The sequence below is a fragment of the Magallana gigas genome, chromosome 4 (genome assembly GCF_963853765.1).
Source record: "Magallana gigas chromosome 4, xbMagGiga1.1, whole genome shotgun sequence".
Classification (NCBI taxonomy): Eukaryota; Metazoa; Mollusca; class Bivalvia; order Ostreida; family Ostreidae; genus Magallana; species Magallana gigas.
The window spans coordinates 40072245-40094876 of NC_088856.1; the positions used below are offsets into that span (position 1 = coordinate 40072245).

The following is a 22632-nucleotide window of genomic DNA, read 5'->3' on the forward strand; positions in this document are numbered from 1 at the left end:
CTATTCACCATGGGCAGATATCATGGAAACTATTTCACGACAGAATAGCATGTTTATTCATTGTAATGTAACATGCAAAATATTAACAAAGATATAATAAAGCGCATTAATTCATTCAAGAGGCCACATCAAGATCCCGGAGACGACAAAGGCTTGTATAAATGTATTACATATAAAATTATACCATCTATTTAGCAGAAATAGTCACAACTTTTGTCATATCCGATCATTTATACATTTATTTAACAGAGCATTCAATAGAATAACAACATTAGAAATAATTTCAGATCAAATCAAAACTTGAAAGAGTTAAACAAAAATATACAAAAAACTTACTTAATGATTTTCATGAAGATTCTCGTATTTAATCTAAAAAAATTGTTTTTAAAATGACTTTTTCTATTTAGCAAAAGCACTTTTTTTTCTGAAATCAGAGTAGGGTATATTAAAGTACAATACACAGCTGACTGTAGTATATACACTCGACAGCATCTAGATGTGCACAAGTTCCTTATAGCCTATCCTTGCTCACACCAACCCTAATTTCCCTTAATGTCAGCGGAAATTAAAGTTCACAACATCACATAATTGCTCGCCAAAATGCATCTATAAATCAAATTTCAAAACGTGAGAACCACGTACCCCCCTAGAGTGTGGGGAATTACACTTTTTTAACAAACAAAAAACAACAACAACAATACATATACAAACACACGAACAAACGACAACATTGTGATACATTAAGTCATTGCAGCATCAGGGCTTTGCAAATCTACTAAAAGCGGTTTCATTGCTCCTCTGCTTCCTACCACTATGGAAAACAATAACATGGACACAGACAGTTTTGACACACCAAACAGCTACCCGACACCAGGCCAAAGACAGGAAGATATCGCAACTGATTAAGATAGTGATTTTGATCTTGACCTTAACGAGACAACGCTCGTCTCATCAGTCAGCAAACTAGAGAAGTACCAAAAACGGTTGATGATGCAATCAAAAAAGTCAGCACATTGATGCTGGAACGACACAGAATCGCAACGAAAAGGCACTCGATCGATCAAGTGGATGTGAACAGAGAAAACCCAACCTTACCACCTTTTCTTACTTTCCAACTCAAATTCACAGCAAGCTGTGATGAAGTACATGTAACTCAAGCCATATTTAACTATATAACAAAAGATTTCCACCAAAAGGGCCTTCAAAAACTAATCAGCACGCTGACGGACACCTGTGAACAAATAATCCGTGAAAAAATGAAAACACTAAGAAAGTGGTAGCAGAAACAAAAAGCAAACTACCAGTTAAAGAACATGAAACGGGAAAACACCGAGCCAAATTCTTTAAAGATCTTGAGGGACTGAAACAAAATTGGACTGAAAAAATAAATCAGTATACAATGTGAGTACCCGGAAGAATCACCCAATCTAAAGACCAAAACAAACCCAACCAAGATCCTAAAATAGAGGAAGAAATAGCGGTCATACAGGTAATAAAAGCAGTCAACCCGCTATCCTACAAGAACTAACGAAGTTGTCCAAAATGCCCCAGGACAAAAATTACAAGTGACTTTTACAAATACTTTTGGCCTAATTTGTAACTTTAATGAATGTTCGCACGTACATGTACCAACAGGTGCACATTAGTATTAGATATTGGAGAACAGTTAGAGAATGCAGGACTAACTACTTAATATATGGTAAGGCCAACCAACATAAGATCTAACCACTTGCTCTTAACTTCTTCAGCAACTCGATATGCTGCCGTAATATTGTGTCAAGAGGCATTGTTGGCAGTGCTAACTATGAACCTTTAAAATCTTACTATTACTTGTATACCTATGTGACAAAATCAATAAAGCAATGTCATTTTATTCATCATTTATTGGTGATTTGTTTAATAGTATTTCTAGTAGAAATTCTCGGACAAGATAAGCTCTGATCATATGTACATGTATCACTGTGTTGAACTACACAGTTACAAAATGTGCACCTGATAAATTTCTTAAGATAAGCTTCTGAGTGAGAGTCTTGGCGTTAGTGTGCTTATACTTTAATACACCATAACCACATTCTGTTTGACGCCGAATTTGTATTCAATTGATTTTATGTTAAAGTACGTTTCTCGTTTATCCAGAGTGTACCATGCTTTTGAATCTAGCAAGGAAACACTTTATATCAATATGAAGGAAAATGGAAACGGATCTTTTATGATTGGCGACGCCCTGAATAAATCTGCTTGTCAATCAAGTCGCGCGCCTCGTAATAATCGGTGGATATAAGGGATGTAGTTTCTTGTCTTATTATCTGTATGGAATAATATTCAACATCTCATTTTTCTTGCTAATTCATTGAAGCTGTATAAGAGGTTGCGTCTTATATAATGCGTTCCAGGTGTGGGAATAAATTGCAACCCTTTGCTAAGTAAGGACGCTTCAGATTCAGACAAATTATAGTCTGAGAGGTTAAGAGCATTGTGCTCACCTCCTATCATTGGATATAAGCGACACAGAAATCTTAACGATCTCTTAAACTCATCTTAGAGTCAAATCAATTAGGGTTCTATAATGAGGCTGCTCAGATCAACTCGTGATACAAAACAAGACGAGCAAATACTCTTGTAGCTCGCACATTTAAGAATAGTATCTCTCTAAGACAAAATATAATGTCTTACTCATTGTCTTGAATTCGTTAAAAGCATACAGCTTTGGACTTACAGAGCCTTTAATGAACATGTGTTATTACTTGATAATACATAAAGCATTATTCTCAGTTCTCATAACGATCGGTATATAAAATTAAAAACAAAACCCAGGGTTGGACCTCTGATGAGGGGCAGACCCTGGAATATCTCCCAAATGTGCCTGAAACACCGATGCAGGTGTCAGGTCCTTATCCGTCGGCACACGAGGTGCCGGGTGGCAATTATTTCTACATTACAGTACCGATACTTTTTATTCAAAGTGGGAAGTTACAGTATTCTATGACATTTTTTTAGTGAAAGAGCATGCGTGTAAAGTATGCGCGTACGGTTCGCCGTAGAATTCGCGTTATTTCTATGTAAAAGCAGTAAAAAGTTCTCTAAAATTCAGACATTCAGTATAATACAATAAATAGTGCCTCTTTGGGAGGATAACAGTTGAAATTGCCACCCCTCAAAAACCATTGTCAACCTCTGCTTTGCGTCGGTTGACAATGGTTTACTCGGGGTGTCAATTTCAACTGTTACCCTCCCAAGCAGGCACTATTTATATAATGTTTTTTTCAACATCTATTCCATCTTTCTTTAACAAAAGGGACATGCACATAGCAAAATGCTTCTAGGTAATATTTCACAAAATGAAATAATTTTTTCCACAGATGAACACCGTATTTCAGATAAATCGATTTCGTAAAATTAATTTTCTTTAATTAACCCAGTTTTTATTGTTCTGGATAGGACGAGTATGCCACTGCTGCATACAAGACAGTGGAACTAGGCACATATTTGGATGACGCCCCAGTCCAGCACAGAGAAGTTCAAGGTCACGAGTCAAATCTCTTCAAGACTTACTTCAACACAATAACGTGAGTGAAAGGTGGAACTTTGAAAATAATGGTTAACGCTGTATTCCCCTTTATTCTTCACCTTTCCGTTTTAAACGCATATTCATACGTCTCTCTCTCTCTCTCTCTCTCTCTCTCTCTCTCTCTATCCAAAAATGCTCTTAGATAGATGTTAGATCGCTTCTCAATATATTTTGAATTTTTCTTTTCCACTTTATCTCAAATCACACAATGTTTTGAATAAATTCAAACAAGTTTTTAAATATTGATACATTTTTACTTTGGAATAGATATATGCATGGTGGGGCAGAGAGCGGATTTCGACGAGTAAAGCCAGAACAGTACAAACCTAGATTATTCAATTTCCATGGTGACAAGCGGGGAGTCATGGTGAAAGAGGTTAATATTTGTTTAAAAAATCTCTTTACTGTAGAAATTGTTTTCATTCGAAATTTTTTGTGATTTGGGCAATCTATATGTACCATATGCAAAAGTGTTGTTCAGATATATATCTATATATAAAAATGTACATACTGAAATAAAGACTCAAAATATTCAGTTTAACCTTTTAACAAAGTATAAGTTTGCAGTGCAACCTAGAAACTTGTACATTAAAATCAAACAAAAAAATTGTGTTCGACGAAAGGTGAATAAATATATTAATACAATGACTGGTTTCTGTTTTGCTTTAGATCCCTCGTATGGAGAAGTACATTGATGACACAGATGTGTATATCCTGGACCTTGGACTTCATGTCTACCAATATAATGGTCAGGGCTCCAACAAAGACGAAAGAGTCAGGCGGAGTTAGCGACACAATTTAGCCTAAATGAGGTTCATTTTAAACATTATCGGTTTTTTATGTACAATTTCATATAATATGTTGTAAGATTACTGTCGTATACAAAATGCGGTATATGCAAATGCCTTATAACGATATAATTTCGACTTCTAAAACTATATAGCTAACTAACTGTATTGTTGGTTTTTTTTCTGTGAAAGGCTTTGCAATATGTAAACTCCTTAAGAGCTGAAAGAAGTGGAAAAGCTGTGAAAACGACAGTTCTAGACCAAGTTGCCGGTGGAACGGTTAGTTACACATGTACATTGTACATAAATATACTTTTATCACGTATTCTTGCTATTGCATTCCATTATTTAATCACGGCTGGATGGTCTTGAACAATTTTAGAATAAGTTGATATTCATATACAGAGGATTTTGTATTAAGATACGTTAAAATATTCACATTAGAATCAAAAATAATATTCTTAACTATATACTTGTAATAACGCTATAGTTAAACAGCATACATGTAAGATTTAAAGGTAGGTATATTTGTTCTATTTTAGTACCTAGCCTCCTTAACACAAAACTATATTAATCTGATGTTATTACAGGGCGTATTTTTCCGACATCTGGACCAAACCGAGGGTGAAGACTTTGAATCTGAAGAAGACATGGAATCAACTGATGTTTCTGAACATGAACTATACAGGTAAAATTAGAGAAAATGTAAATACAACGAATAGTAAAAGCGGAATAACTATAGTTTGAATCAACAATTACTTATTGTAATTATTACTATGAATTTGTAGAACTTAATCTACGTATATATAGTGTATCGTGTACTTTTCGTCAATGTGCTTATTCAAATGAATATCTTAACATGCAGACAATCAGATGCTGAAGGCTCGTTGAAGTTTTCATTGGAAAAAGAAGGTCCCGTTGGCTTGAAAGATTTTGATGACACGTAAGCTTTTTAAACTGATAAATAACTGTCATTTGTGTTCCTTTTATATTATCTTGTGAAATGAATAATCATGATGTATATTGTATTTTACATTTTAAAATTAATCTTGGATCATATACATATATACGAAAACGTAGGAGATTTGTTTTTCTTTTTGCATATTCTTAATAATTGCTCATTTTATATTACATGTAACTTGTAAGATTAATTAATAAAACCGAGAATGCATTTTAAGATTTTACAGAGATATGAAACACATATTGCTCAAAAACATTATTTCTAATGAATTATGAATTCGTTTCTTGCTTATCTCATTATCGTGATTTTTTCCGTTGAAGGATGTTTTTATTTTTGACACAAAACAAGAACTCTTTGTGTGGGTTGGTAACCACACAACCCACGAAGAGAGGAAAACGCTTTGATATATGCCCACGTAAGTCGTTTGTCTTTAACGTCATAAAATATATCGGAAAAAAGCGCATAAAATACACATTTTCAATTAATCTAGTATTATTGGGAATATAGTGAGAAGTGTTTTAACCTTTAACATTTAACTTTTTTTAAATAAAAGATATGGAATTTTATTTCAGATATCATAATTATCATGATATCATGAAAAAGAAAGCATATTTTAGCAGCTATTAAGAATAATCTGTAAATATATCATAGGCAACAGATGAGTTGTGCCATTGAGTCAACTGAATGTAAACTGGAAAGTCTCAAAAGGTGACTGAAGGGCATACTTTATATAAGGCTCTTTTCGCTCCGTTTAACTTTCACCCTTCTAAACTTGCAAACAGTTTTGCCACGTCTTGAATTCGCCCAGCAGACACATTTTTTTTAAAAAAGAGAAGATATGAGACATTGGAATTCGCCCAGTCTTACATTTGCCCGCTGACAACGAGGTCGAAATGAGCAAACATAAAACGAGGCGAATATTTCCCTGTATACAGTAGCTCTCCTAAATAATCACGTTAAATTGTCTTAAATTTTAGTCATCTTTCAGTTGACTGAGTGGAATGCCTCCATCTTACTTATTAGAACATATTAAAATCTGATTATTGTATGCGTTAACTTTGATTTATATCTTTTTGACAGAATTACTTGAAGGAGACCAGCCATCCCTTGATTCCCGTGAGTTGTCTAAATGAGGGGGCCGACAACAAATCATTCAGTATGGCACTGACCGCCTAGGGCTTTGGAAACTTAACTCTTCAATTGGGATAAAACCCAAACAAAACAATACACGAACAATACAAATCAGTGATAGTTGAATAAATAAAAAAAATCGTTAACTTTTTTATATTAATAGTTTGATTTTGTTTGGTTACGGTTTCTTCAATTCTTGCAAGTTTTGTTTATTATGAACATAAGTATTTACTGTTTATCTTTAACATGTTGGACAAGGTGTTACTAATTGAATTACTAATTAATAAATAATTCGTTGGATATATCTTTTAGTAAATGAAAAATGTTTTTACACTTTTAAATGTATTATCAAATGTCCTTTATTTTGCACATTAAAATTACACAAACATAATTACCATACATGTACATGTCTATCTTATAAAATGTTTATTTTCATTTCATAGCAGTTTTATGTTTTTGGAGGTGGGGGTGGTCTCCCGGTACATGTATTCATAAAGTTTATGGTGTAATCTCTGGGTTTTCGACCATTATAATAAAGTGTGTATAATTTGTTTTACCTTTGAAAAGGGGGATAAGTCAGATTATTTCCAAACGACGTATATTTTTCTAGATTAGATTTCTATAAAAAACGAAAAAAATTTACATCTTCCTAAAATTTATAAGATTTTGTTGATTTTGTGCATACATAGATGCATTTAAAAATCTTGCAAAAAATTCCTTTAAATTTACGATTCAGTTATAGTTTCATTGATGTCAAACCAGGTCTCATTGAGCCTAGCTGTTAATGATAATTATACAGTCATGCATGTAGATGTACAATTGTGTTACATGTAATTATTGTTATGCATTTTTAATGCTTTGGTGCGCTGACATAAAATTATAACTGTTCTCAAGTATATTTTACAAATTACTGTAATTGATGCCAGCTTTTTTAGCTCACCTGAGCTGAAAGCTCAAGTGAGCTATTCTGATCACATTTTGTCTGTCGTCCGTCTGTCTATCCGTCTCTCCGTCTGTCTGTAAACTTTTCACATTTTCAACATCTTCTCAAGAACCACTGGGCCAATTTCAACCAAACTTGGCACAAAGCATAATTATGTATAATTTTCTTAAATCTAGTTGTTGAATAAACCAGATAGACATAATCATAGTATTGAGTGTTTAGCCTAAGGGGATTCAAGGTTGTGAAAATTAAGAATTACGCCCTTTTGCAAAGGGAGATAATTAGGAATTTATGAAAATTTTCGAGAAATTTTCAAAAATCTTCTGCTCATGAACCATAAGACCAGGAGAGCTGAAACTTGTGTGGAAGCATCCTCAGGTAGTGTAGATACAAGATTGTGAAAATCATGACCCCCAGGGGTAGGGTGGGGCCCCATTGGGGGGGTCAAAGTTTAACATATGAATATATAGAGTAAATCTTTAAAAATCTTCTTCTCAGAAACTAATCGGCCACAAAAGCTGACACTTGTGTGGAACCATGCTCAGGTTATGTAGATTCAAACTTGTGAAAATCATGACCCCCGGGGGAAGGGTGGGACCACAATGGGGGTCGAAGTTTAACATATGAATATATAGAGTAAATCTTTAAAAATCTTCTTCTCAGAAACTAATCAGCCAGGAGAGCTGAAACTTGTGTGAAAGTATCCTCAGGTAGTGTAAATTCAAAATTATGAAAATCATGATCCCCAGGGGTAGGGTGGGGCCACAATGGGGGGTCGAAGTTTTACAAAGGAATATATAGAGTAAATCTTTAAAAATCTTCTCCTCAGAAACTAATCAGCCAGGAAAACTGAAACTTGTATGAAAGGATCATGATGTAGTGTAGATTCAAAGTTGTGAAAATCTTGACCCCCAGTTGTAGGGTGAGGCCACAATGGGGGATCAAAGTTTTACATATGAATATATAGAGTAAATCTTTAAAAATCTTCTACTCAGAAAGTAATCAACCAGGAAAGCTGACACTTGTGTGAAAGCATTATCAGGTAGTGTAGATTCAAAGTTGTGGAAATCATGACCCCCGGGGGTAGGGTTGGGCCACAATGGGGGGTCGAAATTTTACATAGGAATATATACAGAGTTAATCTTTAAAAATCTTCTTCTCATGAACCATATGACCAGGAAAGCTGAAACTTGTGTGAAAGCATTATCAGTTAGTGTCAATTCAAAGTTATGAAAATCATGACCCCCAGGGGTAGGGTGGGGCCACAATGGGGGGGGGGGGTCGAAATTGTACATAGGAATATATAGAGCAAATCTTTGAAAATCTTCTTCTCAGAAACTAATCAGCTAGGAAAGCTGACACTTGTGTGGAAGCATCCTCAGGTAGTGTAGATTCAAAGTTGTGAAAATCATAACCCCTGGGGGTATGGTTGGGCCACAATGGGGGGTCGAAGTTTTACATAGGAATATATAGAGTAAATCTTTAAAAATCTTCTCCTCAGAAACTAATCAGCCAGGAAAGCTGACAGTTGTGTGGAAGCATCCTCAGGTAGTGTAGATTTAAAGTTGTGAAAATCATGATCCCTGCGGGTAGGGTGGGGCCACAATTGGGGATCGTAGTTTTACGTAGGAATATATAGAGTAAATCTTTAAAAATCTTCTTCTTAGAAACTAATCAGCCAGGAAAGCTGAAACTTGTGTGAAAGCATTATCAGGTAGTGTAGATTCATAGTTGTGAAATTCATGGCTCCCGGGTGTAGGGTGGGTCGCAATGGGGGATCAAAGTTTTACATAGGAATACTGTATATAGAGTTAATCTTTAAAAATCTTCTCAGAAACTATTCAGCCAGGAAAGCTGAAACTTGTGTTGAAGCTTCATGAGGTAGTGTAGATTCAAGGTTGTGAATATCATGGCCTCCGTGGGTAGGGTGGGGCCACAATAGGGTATCAAAGTTCAACATAGGAATATATAGATTAAATCTTTAAAAATCTTCTTCTCAGAAACTAATCAGCCGGCAAAGCTGAAACTTGTGTGGAAGCATCCTCAGGTAGTGTAAATTCAAAGTTGTGAAAACAATAATCCCTGGGGGTAGGGTAGGGCCACAATGGGGGGGGGTCGAAGTTTTACATAGGAATATAAAGAGTAAATTTTTAAAAATCTTCTTCTTTTTAGAAATTGATCAGCCAGGAAAGCTGAAACTTGTGTGAAAGCATCCTCAGGTTGTGTAGATACAAAGTATGTATTATGTATTATTGTACATTGTCCAGATAGTTTGTATTGTGACTCCATTAAGTTGATTTTATCATACCTATTGTTTCTCAGGTGAGCGATGTGGCCCATGGGACTCTTGTTTTATAAACTAAGCAATATCTTATTTCCAAACAAGAAATGAGGTTTTTTAAATTTATAATGGTGAGTCAGTTCTTTAGGGAAATAAGTTTAGCCGAAGGGGGGGGGAGGGGGGGGGTTCGCGTTCAAATCAGTAACCAAATATGTTTGGGAGGTCATTGGTACACTCGCATATAGTTCTATGAAATAAACGTTTTCATGAGGCAATACACATTGTTTTGAATGAAAAAGAGACGTGAAATTGACAAGGTTTTAAAAAACTTTTACGTTCTAAAGTTAAACTTTGATGACGAGTGCGAGGCTAATGTGTATTTCTAATAATTTCGTTTATGCGTAGGTTTAAATTTAAATCTACGCCACAATCAGGAAATAAATAAAACAAGCCTCGTATTCACCTTATCTAATCTTTCTGCGGGTGTCATCCACGCAATAAGGGCTGAAATAACTTACAGGTCACATTAATACACAAAAAACGGTAAGTTGAAATAATTGTATATAAACATGTATCTTTATCTCATGACAGTAAAGAAGTTGCTACAATCCCTAGCGTACAACTGGGTTATTTTAAGTTATCAGTGAACGATTTTATATGCAAGTTCTTGTTTTTCACTGAACCGAAATTAGTGGCCATTTAATTTTTAATCGTAATGGGACATGGTTAAACTATCCGATTGTTATTCTTTCATTCACTTTTCAATTGTTGAAAAACAATGCCAGTAAATAACAGTTAATTATAGCAAGCTTATAATGGGTCAAAATATTTGTTTATAGTTATCCACAGACGATATTATAAACAACAAATAATTCTTTTTTAGCTCACCTTAACTGAGAGCTCAAGGGAGCTATTCTGATCAAATTTTGTCCGTCGTCCGTCTTCCCGTCCGTCTGTAAACTTTTTACATTTTGAACTTCTTCTCTAAAACTGCTTGTCCAATTTCAACCAATTTAGCGCAAAGCATCCTTATGGGAAGGCAAATATAAATTGCAGAAATATTAAACAGATCTTTATTTAAAGTGAAGAAAACTGTAAAAAAAAAAAAGGAGGGGGTGCATTTTTAAAAATCTTCTTCTCAAGAAATGCTGTGTCGAATTCAACGTAATTTAGCATAAATAGTCCTTATGGAAAGAAAAATATAAATTGCAAAAATTATGTGCTATTTCTGTTTCAAATTTGATTTATTACGAAAATGATTATAAAGGAAAGGCGTGTTTCAGTCAATTTATACGTGTAGCTTCGGGTCCGGTATTCAAAACAAATCTTGTTAAAATGGGTAGGCAAACCCCGGCCGGGAAAAAGATTTTTCAATTTACGTCGATAATAATTAACCAATGTTGTTGAAATTTTCAGGATATGTTACAGGCTAGTATATTTGTACTCATTGTTAATATTGGTTGACAAAAATGCGTATTTTGAAATCTATTGACGATTGTTGATTTCCAAGTTGGTTAAATGGGTGGGCAAACCCGGTTCGACATTTTATGGGTTTGTAGACTTATTTTAGAAGAAACTTAAAATTCGTGTTTACTTCCATACTTTTAAAACGAGGTTCTTTGTTTAAAGCAACCATGACGTATGATAAACGTTTCCAAATGCTGAATAGGAAATGAGTTGCGTCAAGCGAAAAGGGACCTTCGTGACATGGAATAAATACGTCACAATAACGCTTCAAAGACGTGACGTTTCGTCTGCTTGTTTACCGGAAAAAGGTGAATAAAAAAACAACGTTAATGATCGATCGTATCATATCTATAAGCAATGTAAATAAAAGCGTGACCATCGATCCTGCTGTATTCAACTTTCATGGATTTACAGGTATTTTCATTACATGTCCATTTATATTACCGGTATATGACGCTACATGAAATAAACATACATGTAGAGGGCCAATCTATATGATAATTATACGCCTATATAGTTGTCTGACGATAACTTTCTGTACATAAATCGTTAGAGGTGACATTGCACATTTCAAACAAATGCAATTCCAATAACGTAGCAATTATTAGCTCCTTCCGTTCAGAGGATCTGACAGCAGAAATCGTAAACATCTTGCTGTCACTGAAATAATGCAAGTGGATCAAGAAGTAAAGTACGCACTGTCAACACGTAATATTACGCACTGTAGCTTAAGTTATTGTTAGCGGCATCTATAGACTTTGTCATTAATGCAATATTTTGGTATGAAATATATATTTTCTCTTCTTGCTAAACCAAATATATTTAATAGCAGAATAATTTGTCATGACAACGATCATGAAATATTCCTTTCGATAGAAGTGTACAATATTTACTCCACAGACTCATAAGACCCCATAGTGTAGTGGTATGAGTCTCGTCTCTAATGTCAGAGGTACTGGGATTATAAGCCTTCGTCGGAGCATGATGTATTAAAAAATTTAGCAATGGTAGTAAATAACCTCCTAATGCAACTAGTTTCAGCTTATTAATGCCGTTATGACTTAACTGTCTTACTTTCATTTTCATGAAGACTGTTTTGATACAAAGAATATTGAAAAAAAAGGGGGGGGGGCTGTCAGTTGATTAATGGCAACCCGATAAATAATGCTAAGGGTCATATCATAATTCAATTTTTCAATACACGAATTAAACAAACTTTTTTAAAAATCAGCAGGCTTTAGACGACTTGATTGATGAGTTCCTCTCTCGTCATAGACAAGTGCACCCTCTGACGAAGAAAGTGATAGCGATTCGGATAGGGACGATTTAATACACAGTAACCGCGTTCATGATGATGTTTTAAGAGAACAAATAGACCTATACTCGAATTAATGGCGATGACTATAGCGAAGAGATTGAAAGTGAAGACGACGACAGCGTATTATGTAACGGAAAGAGTGATATCCAGAGTTTGACAGAAATGACCTGAAAAATGCAATAGACTTTATTCAGAATTACGCTGAAGAGTTTGGACTCCCTCAGCTTAATGTGAAAAACCAAGGACATCCTCACATCTTTCTGCCGTCATCTGGTAACACGTCATCTCTGCATTCAACCTACGTTACATCATGTACTGAAGCAAACAGACGACACGTTGGCCTTAGCATTTAATCTCCTGTGGAGAGACTGTTGTCTCCATATCAAGTATATGACTCCACGTTCTGACATCTGTCCAAAATGTGAGAATCATCGGGCCAACATATCTACAGCTGGTGGACAACAGGAAACACAGGAACAACTGCAGGCTTTCAGTGATCATTTGTTAATAGTGGAGAAATAGCCTTAGGTAGTTAAACATGTTAATAATATATCAACAATGTTTTTGTATTTCTCTGTAATTTGTCTATGTTATTGTTTGACATTATTTATCAATTGCAGGTGTATATCAATGCGGTAAGAATGCGAGAAAAGAAATGGAGCTAAATCACAGGCCTGCTGGAGTAATTCCCCTTTTTCAACCGACCTTAAGGAAGTTCACTACACTTTTGACTTTTCCCAGGCTCTCTCCATCCCTTATCACGCACGCCAAGTAGGACCACTGTATTTCCTGACTCCCCGAAAAGTTCAGTTGTTTAGCATTGCAATTGAAGGACAGCACCTTTATTATCTGATTGATGAAGACCAAGTCATCGGGGGAAATGGTGCAAGGATCAAAGGTGCTAATGGTGTTGTCTTCATGCTTCACCACTGCCTCACAACCTACGGTTCCGGAGAAACGTCATGTGTGATACACTGTGACAACTGTACAGGTAAAGCACGCACCGACAATAAAGAGGATGACATGAGCTATTATTTGTCATTTTGGTATCAAACATTAATATTTTCTATTTTTAGGTGAAAACAAAAACAGATATGTTCTGGGATATCTGATGTGGCGAACTCTTATGGGCTTGCATCACAATATTCAGCTGTCAATGCAGGTTCCATACCATGGCCGATGTCTTGTTGATGCCGGATTTGCTAACATAAAGCGGCTGTACCATAGGACGGATGTAAATAGCCTTTCCGGTCTTGTTGAGGTGGTTAGGAAAAGCGCCAGATAAAACTCTCCCGTTACCTACATCAACGACGCTGGAGAACACAGCTGGGAGTGGTATGATTGTAAGTCGTTTACCAGCACCTTCTTCACAAACGTGAAAGGCATCCGGAAAAAGTGATCTTTTGGATTTTCATCATTATCACCGGGTATGTATTTAGATACAAGTATGTAAACCATATAATTCCATCGGATCGACAGACTGTTTATGTATCTTGAAGTTTATATATATATATATATATATATATATATATATATATATATATATATATATATATATATATATATATATATATATATATATATATATATATATATATATATATATATATATATATTTCTTTTTAATCAATATCAATACAGTCAAATAAATTGAAAAAAGAAAAGAAAAAAAAAAACAATATGTATTATATCCGTATATTCACTGTGAAAGGAACATGTACTGAAATTAACTTATTCATTTTCATACAGGAAAACTGTTCGTCAAAAGACGCATCGATGACAGTGAACGAGAAATCACGCTTCTGAAATCCAGTATCAGCCCGGATGACGTAACAACAGGGTCAGTGATGCCCGACATTCTACCCCCCGGCGGGATGACCTCAGAGAGGCAACGTTACCTGTTCCGTGTTGTTCGCCCTTTCGTACGAGGTCCTTTTAAAGACATTGCCTGTCCAGAGGCTGAAGAGTGATGAAGATGATGAAAAAATGAACGGTTTAAAATGAAAACATAATGTATTGTTAGGATTCATTTAATGACATTGAAAGTGTGTTTATTTTCGTTTTCCAACACGTTTGAAGTTTGTTCTATTGAATACTAACATTTTAAACATTTGAAAATGTCAATTAATTTAGTGAAATATAAATCTTCAGGACAAGAAATGTCGTTGTTTTATTTTTGATGACGTTCTTATGACATTGATATTCTATGGCGTTATGCAATGTTTCTATGACGTTATCTTGCATTAGTTAGTGCATTTCAAACGCTTTTTATCTAGTCTTAAATTGAGTATTTGATTAAACATTTGGTGTATAAGGTTTATAATATTATAAAATCATGTGAAAAAGATATGACTCAAACCTAGCAGAATTGTGAGCTTTGTATCTTACTTATAATTGTACGATTGACGCTGACATTTTTGTTGATCATTAGAATTGTCTCGCTAAACGTTAAATACGTGTACTTAAAAAATAAAGGATGATATGCTGTAACTACTCACTGGGAGCCTCTCATTTTACAATGAATAATATGAAATCTACATCATTTGATAGTTTTTTAGACACGGGTAAATGAAAACTACACCGTTAAAACAATTGTTCATAGTTCCGACACATTTCTGTTACGGGTATATGGACATTATCGCTATTCCAAAGAAAATATTACAGCGGATAATTATCCTGGTTTGTAGCCATTTGTTATTTTTGAATAAAGATGAGAACAATGGGTGGGCCTTAGTGAAATAGAGTGGTATGCCTGTCAGTACATTGATTTTTATAGCTCTTTAACATGTCACGTGACAACATTTTTCGTTCCAGTGTATTCATCAATAAAGTGTAAGTAAGGTTATAAAAGTCACATTAGCTTACGCCAGGAAAACAAGTCTTTAAATTATAATTGGGAAGACAAATTAATTTTTTGAATGTTTTTTTTAATTTGATGAATTGAGCGCATTGAGATACAATTTTCTTCCTCACATCTAAAGGAATTTTTTTTTAATAAAATATAATAACTATTATAATATATATATATATATTAAATATAATAACTAGTAATTAGTTGCGAAAGAAAATGTACCTATATATATGCCCTCATGCATATTTTGATCGCTTTATAAAGTGTGTGGGGGGGGGGGGAGAACGAAAATATAGGTGGGGGTGGAGGGGGGGGGGGAGATTAAAAATATTTCTTGGAAAATGTTCATACGTTTGAATGAACATCGTTTGAACCCTGAGGTATTTACAGATATTAAGTAATTAGGCAAAATGTGAATCAAGGATATCTTGGAACAGAGTGGAATAAATTTAATAGCTTAGATTGTTAACTTTGAGTACTATGTATTTCTATGTCAGGTTCAATTATTATAAGACAAAATTGATAAATATGATCTTTTAATTTTCTCTCATCCATTTTTTATAGACAGTCGTATAAACTTTTCATATTCTTTTGTACTTACATGTACATGTACTTGTCTCATTTCAGATGGCATTATCTGAATCCCAAATACCACCCGACGCCCAGCATTATTTGGTGTGTGGCACTGAAGACTGTGAGAAGAACTGCCAGTTTTACTGCAATGACTGTCACCTACCAATGTGTGAACAATGCAGAGATGAACATCAGAAAAATAAGAAAACCAAGAACCATGAAGTGGCCCCTTATAAGTTACGCAAACGTCAACTTTCTGTGGAGAAATGCAAGATCCACCCCACAAGACAAATAGAGTTTCTCTGTGAAGAATGCCAGATTCCCATTTGTTCTAAATGCACAGCCACAAAAGAACATCGCGGCCATGTGTTTACCGACCTAGATATTGTCTTCGCTGAAAAATGTTCTTTTTGTCAAGAAGAAATAGCTAAAATTCGAAACTATTTTGAGCCTACTTCTCAAGATTTAAAAATAGAAATTGCTGAAGATGTCACAAAAATAAAGAAGATCAAGGAAGACATAAGAACAGCAATGAAGGCTGAAGCTGAGGATGTGAAAAAGCTGGTAGACACAGTCGTATCAGATAAAATAGAACAAGTTGACAAAACAGAACAGTCATTATTAAAAATATTAAACGACCAAAACCAAACAATTGATGATTACATCAACTATCTCTGTGATTTAATCAAAACATTTTATAGTTACCTATCTCCCTCGGACATTAAACATTTAACATTTGCTCTCAAATCTGAAAAAAATACTGATAAAACCAATACCAGAGACATCCAAACCAGTCCCACCTGTATTCACTGCTGGTCAATACAGCAAGGAAGATGTCGCCAAACTACTGGGTAGGATAACTGTTCCTAACATTAAACCAGAAAACAGAAAAATAAATCCCATGGAGACTGCCTCTACACAGTTGAAACCTACAGGGAAACAGAGGAAACAAGACAGAGAGAAATCTGACGTGAAACAAACACTGTCTCTGTCTTCCTCTGTCACCAAGGTCAGTGAGTACAAAGTACCAGGTGTTGGTGCTGTATATCATATATCACTGGGTAAATCAGGCAGACTCTGGGTCAGTGATAATGATTTATACCTTGTCCAAACAGATCTACAGGGGAATCAGCTACTGATTTTACTAACCAATGGTGGATATGAAGGCTACCATACAGTCACACAGGACGGGGATCTGATCTATACAGACAAAAACAACAAAGTCATCAATAAGATAACACAGGATAATACAATCACTAAATTTATTAAAACAGAAGACTGGGGACCACTCAGTATACACTCCTCCCATATCAACGGGGAGATACTGGTGGGGATGATGACAGATGAAGAGGCTAAAGTTACCAGGTACAACAAGACAGGGACAGAAATACAAAACATACAGAGAGACAACAAAGGACAGGGACTGTATAGTGAACCAATCTACATCACAGAAAACATCAATGGTGATGTCTGTGTATCAGACTCTGAGAAACAAGCTGTAGTGGTGGTGAATAAATCAGGACAACACAGGTTCTCCTACACAGGTCAGGGGTCAGAGTTTAATCCCTATGGAATATGTACTGATGTACTCGGTCACATTCTGGTTTGTGATGAAATCAGTAACACAGTTCATCTTCTGGATCAGGACGGTCAGTTCTTGTCTCTACTACTCACAGAACAAGAAGGTGTGATAAACATGTATCCCCGTAGTGTGTGTGTGGATGATGAAAAGAATATGTGGGTTGGAGATATTGACAACATAGTGAAAGTGTACAAGTATCTTAAGTAAACAGTGTACATATTTGTATGAATTAGGGTCTGATTTTGATTGAACTTAATAGTTGGTAAACTATTTATAATATAGTAGGATATTTTTTTAGATCAATATTAAAAACATTATATTAAATTTGACAAAATTATATCCAATTATCTTATTTATTTTTTATGATTTATGCAATTTGAAAGTATTCTCAATGGTTTTAGCAAGTTTTAGGATATACATGCTCATCACATGCAGTCATATCATGGATATATGATTCATAGGTACAACTAGAATATATTATCGTAGTTATGGTCACGTAACAGAAATGCTTTAAGTACTAATGCCTGAAATAAACAACTAGATATTAGTGAGTATAAAATTACATAACTTAGTAATACCATTGTAAATTATATTTCAATACAATCAACAGATTTGTAATCTAACACAAATAAACAATCATTTTGTGACGGTTGGACAGGTTCGAATACCGGGCACCATATTATAGTTCAGTTGGTACAATGTAGAGCGCTTGACTAGAGAGGTTTGAATCCCGCTGTAGTCCGTCATTATTTCTCCCATCCTTTAATATTTGTTGCCGAGACCAACCACTGGAACTAATAGGTGAAGTCCTACCAGGAGAAAAGAGCCTGGATATCTTTTTGGGCAAAGGTCAATAAAGTGGAGGAATGTAACGGTCAGCGAGTCGGTTCGAATATAGGCGCCAGCTAGCTGAGTTGGTTAGAGCACATGACTAGAAATTCAGGGGGCCTGGGTTTGAATCCCGGTCTGGTTCTTCATTATTTCTCCCATCCCGTGACAATTTCATTGATATAAATCTTGCATGTTGAAAATATCCTGATTGATGATTGCAGTCTAATGTTAAAGTACTGACTTAAGTTATGAAAATGTTTTAAAAGCACCAGTGTCTGTGGAACAAAGCGAAACGTTTCTTCTGAGGGAAGCTCCTCATTAGAGAGCTTTCTCAGCAGTGCAGTCAGCGGACTCTTTGTCAACCGTCTACTCTCCAACTGTATATCAGTGACAATGGCCTGGTATCAGGACAAGGTCTTCATAACACCTGGTTGTTGTACACAGAGTAGGTCTACATGTAATCCGCAGTCACTACTCACAAACAAGTGATATACATCGATATAATATTGGCTGATCCAAAAAGATGCCGGGGGGGGGGGCTTAGGGGGGGGTCCGGAGGTTGATCCCCCCCTTTCTTTAGGACATATGATATATTTAAACTTATTACGCTTATATATTTACAATTTTCAACTGTCTTTGTCTGCGATTACACAACGAATTTTTTTTTAATAAGCCTATAGCCCAATAACGTCCAAAAAGATGAGTGACACAAATTGGGCGTGTCTTATCAGGTCTAGGCAACCTCCGTTTTTAGAGGATAGCTCAATTTCAAGATGGCTGCCAATTTTTACCATATATGGAAAGTTGCTTTGAATTGTGGGTGAAATTATCCTCCATTTTTGGAGGATATAATAGGTATATTTCATTGGCTTCGTGCATATCTTTAATGGGAAAATGCAAGCACCAGACCACATGGAAATTGAAGTTAAGGAAATAAACTAATGATTGTATGCGGCGATTTGAAATTCTATGTATAGTATTTTCAAAATATGCTTTGAAAGTATGTACTTCCTGTGCTCAGTTTTACAAATGACATAGACTATTTACAACTTTTTCATTTAATAAAAATCACAAAATGGTGATGTTTATTCCTGATTCAAACATAATTGAATTAATTCACGTTTAGAGACACATAATGGATATCTTGATCTACTATATTGTACATGTACACAGTAAATGTTTGCATAGCTTTGTAACTCTTATTCTTATTGATACACAGGTTATTTAGCATAATGTAAAATTAATCCGTTCACACAAAAGACACTGTCAAATTTTATTAATCAAAATGATACCATTTATAAATATATGAATTGAACTGAATTTAAAAAAAAAATGTGAGAGTCTTCACATTAAATATTTTTCTTTAAAATCAGTGCTGCAATAATTCAAACTTTAATATTTATTTAATATATCATTAAATATGATTATTGACAGCTAAATAAGGTGGTTTTTTAATTGTCTACTTATTATAGTTTATGTCCCTTTGTAAAAACAGAGTTAATTGTCCTTCATCTGAAAAGATCCACCAGGGGGCGCAAGCATCTATCCTCCAATTCTGAAGGATAACATCTATCCTCCAAAAAACGGAGGTTGCCTAGACCTGCTTATAGCATAACCGTAAACGGTATTGGCTGCACTGCATTAGATTTAATGTTTTTTTTTATTTTGCAATATCATTCCTCATATGGGCATTTTACAATTCTTATTCACTCATCTTCTTGGAAATTATATAAATATAAGCAATCTTCTTTGAATATTATGAGGTGATAATTTCGGCGGTCGGAGCGTGATCTAATCTATCATAAAGCCCTTCGAGTTTTTGATAAATATATTAACCTTTATGGATAATTAATTTTTTGTTTGAGGCGGATGTAAAATAATACTAGTACATGTATATACTAAAATCGTTTTCTTTGCTTTTGACAGCATTACAGAAAAAAAAATACTTTACTCTCTTACGCAGGTTTTTTTTTTTTCTGCAATGTTAATCAACTTCATACTCGCATGAAACACAAAAATTGATCAAATGTTTCCAAGAATCGGAAATTATATGGATAACGTAAACAGGGTTTCAGTTATCGGACTTTGAATTTTATTAATGTAGCGATCAGATTACATCAAAGGTGTTCCGAGTTTAAAAAAAAAAGATCGAGGGAAATCGAATGCCACCGGTGAAAAGCAATCGCAACTTCCCGGGCCTTTCCGGAAGAGCTCGGAAAACCGGTTTTTCCGAGCTCTGCCGGAAATGCCCGAGAAGTTGCGATTGCGGTGAATAGTTGCGATGACTATTCCCCATGGGCAGATAGCGCGGAAACTTGTTCACAGTTAGACAGAATTGCATGTTTATTAATTGTAATTTAACATACAAAATATTCACAAAGATATAATAAAGCGCATTAATTCATTAGGATCCCATCAGGATCCCGTGGACGACAAAGGCCTGTACAAATGTATTACATATAAAATTATACCATCTATTCAGAAGAAATAGCCACAACTTATGTCATATCCGATCAGTTATACATTTATTTAACAGAGCATTTAAAAGAATAACAGCATTAAAAAATAATTTCAGATCGAATCAAAACTTGAAAGAGTTAAACAAAAATATACCAAAAACTTACTTAATAACTATCATTAAGATTCTCGTATTTAATCTAAAAAAAATGTTTTTAAAGTGACCTTTTCTATCAAGCAAAAGCACTTTTTTTCTGAAATCAGAGTCGGGTATATTAAAGTACAATACATGTACACAACTGGCTGTAGTATATTCACTCGACAGCATCTAGATGTGTATAAGTTCCTTACAGCCTATCCGTGCAGTCACCCATAACTCAGACCAACCCTAATTTCCCTTAATGTCAGCGGAAATTAAAGTGCACAACCTTACATAGATGCTTTGCCAAAATGCATCTATAAATCAAATTTCAAAACGTGAGAACCACGTACCCCTCCCCCCCCCCCCCCTCTCCTAGAAAGTGGGGAATTACGCTTTTTTAACGAAATTAGGAAAAACAAAAATAAAAAAAACAATACATATACAAACACACGAACAAACGACAACATTGTGATACATTAGGTCCTTGCAGCAAATGTCTTCAGGGCTTCGCAAATCTACCAAAAGCGGCTTCATTGCTACTCTGCTTTCTATCTCTATGGAAAACAATAACATGGACACTGACAGTTTTGACACACCGAACAGCTACCCGACACCAGGCCAAAGACAGGAAGAGATCGCAACTGATAACGATATTGATCTTTATCTTAACGAGACAACGCTCGTCTCATCGGTCAGCAAACTGGAACACTACCAAAACACGGTTGATGATGCAATCAAAAATAGCCAACACATTGATGACGGAATGACACAGAGTAGCAACGATAAAGCACTCGATCGATCAAGTGGATGTGAACGGAGAAACCCCAACCTTACCACCTTTTCTCACTTTCCAACTCAAGTTCAAAGCAAGCTGTGATGAAGTAAGTCAAGCTATATATAACGATATAACAAAAGATCTCCACCAAAAGGGCTTTCAAAAACTAATCAGCACGCTGAAGGACACATGTGAACAAATTATCCTTGCAAAAATGAAAACACTAAGAAAGTGGTACAGAAACAAAAAGCAAACTACCAGTTAAAGAACATGAAACGGGAGAACACCATGCCAAATTCTTCAAAGATCCTGAGGGTCTGAAACAAAATTGGACTGAAAAAAATAAATCAGTATAAAATGCGAGTACCCGGAAGAATCATCTAATCTACACGACCAAGACCGACCCAACCATGATCCTATAATAGAGGAAGAAATAGCGGTCAATGAAGTACATGCATTAAAAGCTGTCAACCCTCTATCCTACAAGAACTACAACATAGTTGACCAAAATGCTCCAGGACAAAAATTACAAGTGACTTTTACAAATACTTTTGGCCTTATCTGTAACTTATAATGAATGATAGCACGTACCAACAGTTGCAAAAGATTGTATAGATATTGGATAACAGTTAGAGAATGCAGGACTATTTACTTATATGGAAAGTTTAACCAACATAAGATCAAACCACTTGCTCTTAACTTCCTCAGCAACTCGATATGCTGTCGTAATATTGTGTCAAGACGCATTATTGGCAGTGTTAAATATGAACCTTTAAAATCTTACTGTTACATGTATACCTATGTGACAAAATCAATAAAGCATTGTCATTTTATTCATCGTTTATTGGTGGTTTGTTGATAGTATTTCCAGTAGCAATGCTTGTCTTGGCGTTAGTTACTCATACTTCAATACACCATAACCACATCCTGATTGACGCCGAATTTGTAATCAGTTGATTTTATG

At 35.1% G+C, this 22632-nt stretch overlaps 2 protein-coding genes across 2 annotated transcripts in view; both read left to right on the top strand.

Moving 5' to 3' along the window:
• Positions 1-22632, top strand: part of LOC136275069 (gelsolin-like protein 2) — an 80361-nt gene that overhangs the window by 44796 nt on the left and 12933 nt on the right. Inside the window, exons 4-7 of the mRNA XM_066083355.1 lie at positions 3439-3566; positions 3836-3944; positions 4238-4347; positions 4548-4635. Of these exons, the coding sequence (XP_065939427.1) occupies positions 3439-3566; positions 3836-3944; positions 4238-4347; positions 4548-4635 (435 nt within the window). The remainder of the gene's footprint in view (positions 1-3438; positions 3567-3835; positions 3945-4237; positions 4348-4547; positions 4636-22632) is intronic.
• On the top strand, positions 10150-17804 carry LOC136274786 (uncharacterized). The gene is made up of 2 exons (XM_066082428.1): positions 10150-10215; positions 15936-17804. Exon 2 carries the CDS (start codon positions 16783-16785, stop codon positions 17668-17670), a length of 888 nt encoding a protein of 295 aa, XP_065938500.1. The 5' UTR covers positions 10150-10215; positions 15936-16782; the 3' UTR covers positions 17671-17804.

Coding starts and splice junctions, on each gene's coding strand:
- LOC136274786 (XM_066082428.1), top strand. CDS start 16,783: ATGGAGACTGCCTCTACACAGTTGAAACCTACAGGGAAACAGAGGAAA.